The sequence below is a fragment of the Curcuma longa genome, chromosome 13 (assembly GCF_044706935.1).
Source record: "Curcuma longa cultivar G26 ecotype Majalengka, Jawa Barat chromosome 13, ITB_CL_G26_1.1, whole genome shotgun sequence".
NCBI lineage: Eukaryota > Viridiplantae > Streptophyta > Magnoliopsida > Zingiberales > Zingiberaceae > Curcuma > Curcuma longa.
In genome coordinates this window covers 7,126,648-7,135,619 of record NC_133873.1, presented here as the reverse complement: position 1 = coordinate 7,135,619, position 8,972 = coordinate 7,126,648, and the positions used below count along the sequence as shown (strand labels likewise).

Here is an 8,972-nt window from a genome sequence, read left to right as displayed (position 1 = left end):
ATAGAACGTTATGCTCCATCTGGATATTAAAACCGTGAGTCACAATACAACTATTCCACCCAATGATAGTCCCATCCACACTTAGATAATCGTACTTTATATTATTTTTTATAATTTTTTTATCAAATAAAATATGTGCATACTTTAGACGAGAATCAAACCATGATACTCTAGAGAATCTACCAATAACCCTACCATTGCACAGCACCCTAACCTTCATCCTTTTGACAATACTTATAATAATTAAAAATGTCTTTTTTATTTTTATCTAATTTTCTTCCTATGAAATCTCATACAACAACAATTAAATCAAGTGGAGTCAACTATATGAAACCTTCTACGTCATTAAACTCAATCCCTACTATGTCCTAATCTCATTCAACACTAGTTTGAGATCTTTGATGAAGAAGACTTCCTATAAGTTTTATCCGAAATATAGCACTTACACTAGAAATTGTCAAGAACACACCCCACCCCATGAGCAACTCCAGCTGCACAATCCTCTTCCTTTCGAATCGAAGATCTTAAACCCTATCATTCATAAGATACAATACAATCCGCGACTAAAACAATGAGGATCATGCATCCAAATCCTAGTTCAGAAGTCGCGTGACCGACGATATCAAGTTCTGAACTGCAGATATCAACCCATGAGAACATCATCTCGCCATCCTCCACTTGATGCATTCATCTTCGGCGAAGATATGTCCTTTTAAGTTAAATTGTGAAGGCCAGAGCGAGTGCGAGTGAGCAAGTGAGAACGATGAAGTATGTTGCCGACTGACTCTGTCTTCGGAGATCCTGTCATTTTTTTCACAAGTAGGAAATCATGCAATTAGATCTTGCTATTAGTTAGTAACTACAAATGTGCAACTAACTAATGAGAAATCTTGTTGACAGTAATAATTCACAATCTTCTTGCTTTGTCTTGATGCAAGATGAATTGTACTACAAAAATGAGTTCATCATCCTCCCTCTGAATGACGAAAAAGGCGAGCTTTCAATCTTAATGATTATAGTTTCGAGCGAAAAAATTAAAGGAAATTGCTATCTTAATGAAGGAAAATTTCACCAATGCAGATGTATTAGCAAAGTTAAATAAACAGGGATTGGAAGTTTGTGGGGTAGAAAAGTTCTTTTATGAAATATACCGATGAAACAAGAGACATAAAAGTTGAAATATACCTTCAAGGATAAGTGGTGTGAAGACGCGCTTGAAGGCCTCAGACCGGTAAAGCCAATGTTGTATGCGACGCTTCCATCGGCGTTGAATAGCCCATAATGCTTCTCAGAGCTTGGCCCGGGCTTTAAATTCTCGTTGAAAAGTGCAAACACATAAGCCTTGACCGCCATCTTTGGCCTGAGCGGAGTCCCTTTTTTCTTGAGAAGCCGTTTGCGCAAATTGGAGTTGTAAGTCCTTGCATTCTTGACAGTGGCTCCAGCTTCGTTCGCATCGCCAGCAGAAGCCCAGCCAGTCTCTGAAACCCGGACCTCCATTTTCGGATACCCTGCAGCTTCCAGAGCAGCATAAGCTGCATCTATTTGAGCATCAAACATGTTATCATAGTGCAGACCGGTTTTCACGTCGTGCACTCCGGAATTCGGCTGGAAAAGAGCATACTTCATATCAATATGCTCAGGATCACTTTTATAAGCCAAGAATGGATATGCATTGATATAGAAGGGGCTATTAATCTGCGAAAAGAACTCCAGAATGGGCTTCATGTAAACCAGAACATCTTCCTTGAATGTACAAGACGAGGGAGGGAAGGAATTAGCAAACACGGCTGCTGAATGCGGCGTCGACACTTCAATTTTCTCTTCTAATTGAAGCATCTTGAGGGCATTGTGAACATTTTTTATCGCGCCAAAGAGAACTTCTTCCAGTTCCTGATCCGCGCCTGCTAAAACTTCATTCCCAACTGCAATCCCTTTAATGTGTGTATCAGGTAGAAACGGCTCGACATTTTCCTTGACCCAACTCAAAGCATGGTCTTCATATACACCGATATCTTTCAGATACTCGTTGGGAATTGCCACGATTAACTCGAGCCCAGACCCTTTAAACGCCTTGAGCACGCTGTGATCGGCATCATAGATTCTCACATTCTTTATTCTCGCAGCTTTTAGGAGGGTCACAACACTTTCAGGTGGAGGGAGATTGTCCGCAATTCTTCCATAGTTTATGCCATAAGTTCCCGTAAATGCTCGAACTTTCACTGGGCCTTCGTAACAACAGAACAGATTCCTTCAATCGAGCCTCGAAGCATATAACATTCTATTGCTATTATATCTCTACCAGGAAGGTTTCAAACTTCCAGTTTGTTTCAAAAGAATCACAATTAGGTATCAAATAAATAACTAAAAATAAAAATAAATTGTCTCAACAAAGATGATTGGTATGGTAATGGAATTGAAATTACTGTTCTAGGTGTTTTTTCTTATTTTGACCATAATTTGTTGAAGTCCTAATTTCAAAACCTCTAATCTAAACAATCTTCCAGAAATAAGCAAACGAACAAAATAGTAAGCAAGAAATTTCCTAAGCATAAGAAAGCTTAGAAGCAGGGGATTGAAAAGCTACAAGTTCATGCAGAACGAAGAATCAGAGATCAAGATAAGATTTTGATGCTAAGTAGCAGAAGGGGGAAGCGCGTACCTTGATGAGTGACGGCGAGGAAGACGAAGCAGCAGACAAGGAGCGGCAATCGAGGAGGAGGTGCGGCGGGCATCATCTTCTTCTTCGGAGGCGGAAGTCGGCCAGATGAGGATTCAGGAGCGCAAGGAAGAAGAAGGTTGATTGCTTTGACTTGGGGCACGCCATGGACGAGATTCTTGTCCTCCTCCACGATGCCTCGAGCCGAAGAAAAGCAAAGCACCAAGAACTCAATGAAAATATTATCGCTACGATTATTATTCGAGATTAAAAATCAATCATTGTAATTCCATTGAAACAATCGTTTCAACGCTGCAATCTGCAATCTTCTTCTTCTTCTTCCTCTACTCCAGAGAAAGACTCTTCTTCATAGTCTCATACACTAGATAGGTTATACTAGCAGATGGCACGACTTTGAGAAGGTTGGGGAGAATCCCCTTGTAGAACCCTAGAACCCCTTCGAGTCGAAGGGTTTCCCGGAACACGCCGGACATCCCCTTGTACGCCGTCGACGCATTGGCTCGCTGGGCCTGCATTCTGCAACAGATAGTCGATATCATCATCGTCGAACGGAGTGAGAGAAGCATTCAGCAATGCGACGACTACCTCGTTCTGATAACTTGCAGAGGGTAAACGCAGGTTGCTCCGAGAGCTCCGGAAATGGTTCCGCAGCCCAGTTGCACAAGAGCGCCAGGTTCTGCATGTTCGTGAGCATTCAAGATCTACGAACTTAGAGGGAAAATCAAAACGAGAATTTGATCGAGCTCACCGCTGTCCTTGAGCACGTACGCTTTGGACATCTCCTTCAAGGTCTCGTACGCCGCGAGATCGATGCCTGCGTAAGGGATGATGCCGAGAAGCGAAGGTACGATCCCTCTGTAAAAAGCTCGAGGCCCTTCATGAACCCAGATGTCTTTCGTCAGGTTGGCGAGGTTTGGAACTCTGCCGTCGCCGGAATAAGTTTGCAGGCGTGTTTTGACAAGATCCATGGGGTAGATAGCGGTCTGTGCCACTGCGCCGGCTAAACCGCCGGCGACTAGGCGGTCGGCTGCGCCGATATCACTCTTCTCGTCTCCTTTGGCCTTGACGATGAAATCTTTGAGCATTTCGAAGGTGTAGAACTTGATGGCGCTTTCAGGTGCGACCTTCATCACGTTCAAGCCATTGCCCCGGAAGAAGCTCAAGGAACCCTCTCGCCAAATGTTCCTTATAGCCGGCATGATTCGGGCTTCCGTCGTCTGCACTTGCAGAGCCACTTTCAGGCGGTCGAGCGGAGCAGTGGCCGTGCGAGAAGTTGCACCGGCGACGGCGCCGGCGATCAAGTATTTGCTGGCGCTTACGTGCTTGCTTATTCCTTCAGGAATGGCGGCCTGCTCGCCTATATCCACGAGGCACACTCGCTCCCAGTACTGGTAGATGTTCTCGATTGTTGCTTCGTGAGGGTAAAGCAGAAGAAAGTCTCTCCATTCCTCGAAAGTTATGATGCCATTGTTGTCCTTATCGACATGCTCCACGAAACGAGCAAGTTCCTCGTCGTCGATCTCAATTCCTGCAAGAAGCAAACTACCAGGCATAATGATAATGCAGAATTAATATATATATATTTTAGAACAAAACATGAATGAATGTAGTTGAACACTAATTTCATTTCAAATGGTGGAATCCGCCACCCCAGCAGTCTCCACACGGTCCATGATCACGACTATCTATGTGGAGGTAAATCGAGAAGTTGCAGTTGGCTACGACGGAGGAGGATATTACTTCGATTTCATTGAAATTCGACCTTTATCTACTTCAACAACTCTGCTCCGTTGTAACCAACTCAATTATACCCCGGGGGCTTTAATTGAACACCAAGGATCTAATGACAATGGAAGGTAAAAGTTATATTTCACTATGCTGATGATGCTATCTTGGTTGAATTGTAATTTAATTACTTTTTTAGCAACAATAATATTAAGTTGGGCAAAAATCAAAAGGACATCATCATTTGTAAAATTGTCAGGTGGGCATCTCATTTTCAATTAAAGTCAAATGAATGCACTATTTAATGTGAACTGTCCAAAATATCCTTAATCATTCAGTTATGTAGAAACTAACAACTAGCTTCTATAACGTTGTATAAGTTAGTTGCTAGCTTCTACAACAGTATATTTATATCATTTTGATTTTGCTTCTCTGAGTGATAACTTGATTAAACCAACATTTCAAAGCAAAACAAACGATGAAGACTCCATAACACTCACTACATTTTAAATAAACATTATCTTATCACGATCGACCGTGTAGAAGTTAATTGTTAGCTTCTACAACGGTGACTTTATATCATTTTGATATTGCTTCTTTGAGTGATCATCGGATTAAAGCAATATTTCAATGAGCATAATAAACGATGGAGACTCCATGATACTCATTATATTTCAAATAAATATAATCTAATCATGATCAAGTGTGTAGAAACTAACATGTAGTTCTACAACGTGTAGTGAGTGTAAGGATAAAGGTAATTTGGATAATTCATGTTAGATGGGCATCCATTTGATTTTAATTGAAAATGAGACATTTACTTCTTTGAGGAATACTACTTTATCTCAAGCATGTTTCTACTTTTCTTATTCTCCACAGTTCCGCATAGTCATATATATAGTTTAGTCGATAAGATATGCTTATTCTGTTTTGTGCAGCATGTCAATGTGCAATCTGATGCAAAAGGAGATGTCATTAAGTGGGCAAGAACACATGGACAATGTGTTAGTTGATACTAAGCTTGATTAGGGCGCAAACAGATACGGATCGATGTTGCATTAACCTTCGCAATGTGCCGTGAAACATTGTCATTGCAGGAGGTTGGGACACTTTGATAAAGGTTTCAACTTGTGCACAAGCTCAACATTTGTATAGTTGTTATAACATTTGATAAAGAATGGATAGTTTTGTAGAGGATGACAATGATCAGAATGATGCGCCAATTTATGATGATGATAAGGTAGATGTTTTCTTTGACGATCATAAAGGGAATAATAAGTCGACAAATGCGGAGGAGGGGGTTCAAAGCATCTAGATTGGAAAATTTTAACAAGAACAAAAGCGCGGTATCAAGTTGTTGAGTCTAAGCAAAAAGAACAATGACATTGTTGAAAGAGAGGTTGCATGAAGAGTTAACATATATATGAGTTTCATGCTATATCAACTGAGTTTGTTGTGGTTGGTAATAGAAGAAATGGTGATGAATGAACAATTTCTTCGATTAGAATGACGAAGTCGGGAATGCGATATCGCTAGTTAGATAACATGAGAAGGAGCACACAGGGCAAAACAATCAGGAGTCTCTCCTTTCTATCCATGTAACAAGGGATTGAAAGGATTTAAATTTATAAAGAGTGTAATTTTAGACATTTCCTTTCCTATCTACTCTCCATTCTATCCAAGTAATCAGCAGAAGGGGTCTCAAGACTCAAGTAATTAAATTTCTAAAATCCTTTTTCCTCTCCCTTCCAATCCCTCATCCACCTTCCTCTCCTTGGATTCTTTTCCCCTCCCAGTAATAAAGGGTAGCTCAGTGCATGAAGCTTCCTGTCAATGTGGAGTCCCGACGAAAGGTCTATTATATGCAATCTTATCCTACTTTACAAAAAATTATTTCCAAGACTCGAATCCATGACCTCTAAGTCACATGACAGCAACTTTATCATTACGCACCAAGGCTCCCCTCCAAGTAATCATAGCCATCAAAGGTTTACCATGACTCAAAGAATGAAGAGAGGAAAAGGCAAATATGTAGAAAATGTATAGGCAAATTCAAAATGACATTTTTTTTTAAATCATCAAAAGGGCATTCCACTTTGATTTTTTTTATCAAAACGAGCTCTCCATCATACTGTTCACTAATGTATAATTATCCAATTATCATCGAGTATTTTTTTAGTACTGTTATCTCCTGCTTAAATCTTGAACCGATCGGGTGCGTTGTAGCCGCTACAGTTTTGTAGTTGCTACAATATGAATTCTTGTTCATATTGTAGCAGTTACTAAACTATAATTGTTTCAATATGAACAGTTATAGCAACTACGATTTCGTGTTTGCTACAACAGTGGCAATAGCTACGGTTTCACAACTGCTACAAGGTGAATAAGAATTCACATTGTAACATCTATAAAATCGTAACTATAACTGCCAATTTGGGTTGGGTCCGCCGAGTTAGTCCGCCCCGTCAAACAATTTAACCGGGTTGGATTGAAATTTTATCAACTCATTTTAAGATTGGTTGACCTACCTAAGTCCGCGACCCGCGTGGGTTGGCCCACGGCGGGCTTGGGTTGACCCGCGGAGTTGAGAAAGTATATTTATTTATTTTAAATTTTAAAATTAAAATAGAAAACTCAATGAATTAGTGGGCTTGATTTGTTTAAATTACAATTCAAGTTAAAAATTTTAACTTAATCAATTTAAATCGTAATCCAAACTTAAAATTTTTAATATTTTTTATTTTTTGACAGGCTCGTGGGTTTGGCCCGTCTAACCCGCAATCTGCCTTGGGTTTGGTTGGAGATTTCCCAACCCGCCAAGTTGGTGGGTCAGCCCGTCCCACTCCGCCATATGATGGGCTTTTAGTGGGTTGGCCCGCCCCCCATGGGTTGGCCCGTTTGATAGCTCAAATCGTAACTGCTATAACACGAATTCCTAGTATTCATGTTTACGTTGTAGCAGCTACGGTTTCATAGTTGCTATAACTCGTCCGACCGTTATAAGATAATAGTATTATTCAATAGTGAAGGGTAGTTGAGTAATGAGGTAGGGCGTCCTTTTGATAAAAAAAATCAAAATGGAGTGCCTTTTGATGATTTGAAAAAAAAAATGCCTTCTTGATTTTTGCCCAAAATGTATCCCAAAGTGATGAACACAAATATCTAAAAGATTATGAATGATGATCGATCAAATGACCCAACTTAGCATGCCCCCAAATCTTGTTGTGGCCCTCAAAAGAGAACAAATTTGGTGACCTATTCAACTATCATCGCATATGAGCAGTTGAGAAGGATAATGACGAACTGAGAGAATTCAATCTTACCTGCCTTGATGAGTGCGTCCCAGAGCTCCTCCGGCAAGATGCAGCCGTTATGCTCGACGTCGATAGCCTGGAAGATGCGGTACAGCTCGAGCTCCTTGCCGTCCATGTAGCGCCGGAACTCGTGGTAATCGACGCGGCCGTCGCGGTTGGCGTCGCACACCTTGAGGAGATCCCTGGCGTACTTGTACTCGGCGGGGATGCGAAGGGCGGAGAGACCGGCATCGATCTCGGCGTAGTCGAGGTAGCCGAGGCCGGCGGAGTCGAAGAAGTTGAAGAGGCTCCGGATCCGGACCTCCCTCTCCTCCCGGGTCTCGTGCAGCGCGAGGAGGACGTGGTCCATGGAGACCGGCCCCGGCTTCTTCACCGGATTGCAACCGCCCTCCTGCTCCTGCTGCGTCTGCTGCTGGTCGTCCCCCTCCGCCATCGAGCTGATTTCCTTTGCTCCTCCACCGCCGCCTCTCCCGCGGCGGCGGACGCGTGATGTCAACGAGCTAAGCCGATCCGGAAATGGAGCAGACTCGATGCCCCATGGATTACGACCCTCGCCGGCTCCAAGAAGGCGAAGCGAAGATCGAAATCGGAAGCAAAAATTAGGGTAACAACAAGCAGATCAGAGGAAGAAGGAGAGGCAGCGATCGATCGGAATAGTGTTGATGGATTTGGATCGGCGGAAAGAAGAATAACAGAAGAGAGAGAGAGAGAGAGAGGGGGGATGAGAGAGAGAAGATTGTATGCGACCACTTTGGGAAAGAAGAATTGAATTGGGTTGTGCGATTGTATGCGGCTACTTTATGTATATTTTCTCATCCACTTAAAAATAAATAAATAGTTTATAAATAATAAAATAAGAGAAATGTTACGCTGCGCGACGAGGAATCCGTGACCTTTGTGCGACACCCGCGATCAATCGCCGTTGTCGCCGTCCTCACCGCGCCGTCTGGCCACCGCCGGCCGTCACCTCGGGCGCGATCGACGCGCCGCTCGTCGGCGCTCCATCCGGCGTTGAATTCCAACCGAATAGTGGTCGGAATTCGACAGAATTCGATCGGAAACAGGGTTGGCAGTGACAGCGCCGTTTCCGGCCAAATCGCAACGGTTGATCGGGCGAGGAAGGATGGTCGGTCTCCGACTATGATTTGGCCGAAATTCGATCGTGATTTGGTTGAAAACGACGCAGCCACTGTCGACGATCGATCGAGTCGGATTCCGACCGAATCGCGACCGGAGACCAGCCGAGGAAAGATCGG

General features: G+C 42.7%; 2 protein-coding genes across 3 annotated transcripts; both read right to left on the bottom strand.

The window, feature by feature from the left end:
* Positions 1-353: 353 nt before the first annotated feature.
* LOC141844055 (glucan endo-1,3-beta-glucosidase 14-like) lies at positions 354-2,995 on the bottom strand. The gene is made up of 3 exons (XM_074732046.1): positions 2,660-2,995; positions 1,186-2,225; positions 354-801 (listed from the first exon to the last, which is right to left on the bottom strand). Exons 1-3 carry the CDS (start codon positions 2,733-2,735, stop codon positions 718-720), a joined length of 1,200 nt encoding a protein of 399 aa, XP_074588147.1. The 5' UTR covers positions 2,736-2,995; the 3' UTR covers positions 354-717.
* LOC141844054 (calcium-dependent mitochondrial ATP-magnesium/phosphate carrier protein 2-like) lies at positions 2,994-8,466 on the bottom strand. Of its 2 annotated transcripts, none has more exons than XM_074732044.1 (4): positions 7,726-8,466; positions 3,426-4,205; positions 3,263-3,353; positions 2,994-3,193 (listed from the first exon to the last, which is right to left on the bottom strand). In XM_074732044.1, exons 1-4 carry the CDS (start codon positions 8,147-8,149, stop codon positions 3,001-3,003), a joined length of 1,488 nt encoding a protein of 495 aa, XP_074588145.1. In that variant the 5' UTR covers positions 8,150-8,466; the 3' UTR covers positions 2,994-3,000. The 2 variants fall into 2 exon arrangements, with proteins under 2 accessions (XP_074588145.1, XP_074588146.1); XM_074732045.1 differs by having other exon boundaries at positions 3,010-3,186.
* Between the last annotated feature and the right edge of the window lie 506 nt (positions 8,467-8,972).

What these genes read in the sequence shown, in the direction of transcription:
- LOC141844055 (XM_074732046.1), bottom strand. Translation starts at nt 2,735, where the DNA reads ATGATGCCCGCCGCACCTCCTCCTCGATTGCCGCTCCTTGTCTGCTGC. An exon ending in CCTCGCCGTCACTCATCAAG is followed by an intron (nt 2,226 to 2,659) that starts GTACGCGCTTCC and finishes GTTGTTACGAAG; the next exon opens with GCCCAGTGAAAGTTCGAGCA. An exon ending in CACACCACTTATCCTTGAAG is followed by an intron (nt 802 to 1,185) that starts GTATATTTCAAC and finishes AAAAAATGACAG; the next exon opens with GATCTCCGAAGACAGAGTCA.
- LOC141844054 (XM_074732044.1), bottom strand. Translation starts at nt 8,149, where the DNA reads ATGGCGGAGGGGGACGACCAGCAGCAGACGCAGCAGGAGCAGGAGGGC. An exon ending in GTACGTGCTCAAGGACAGCG is followed by an intron (nt 3,354 to 3,425) that starts GTGAGCTCGATC and finishes ACGAACATGCAG; the next exon opens with AACCTGGCGCTCTTGTGCAA. An exon ending in CTGCAAGTTATCAGAACGAG is followed by an intron (nt 3,194 to 3,262) that starts GTAGTCGTCGCA and finishes TATCTGTTGCAG; the next exon opens with AATGCAGGCCCAGCGAGCCA.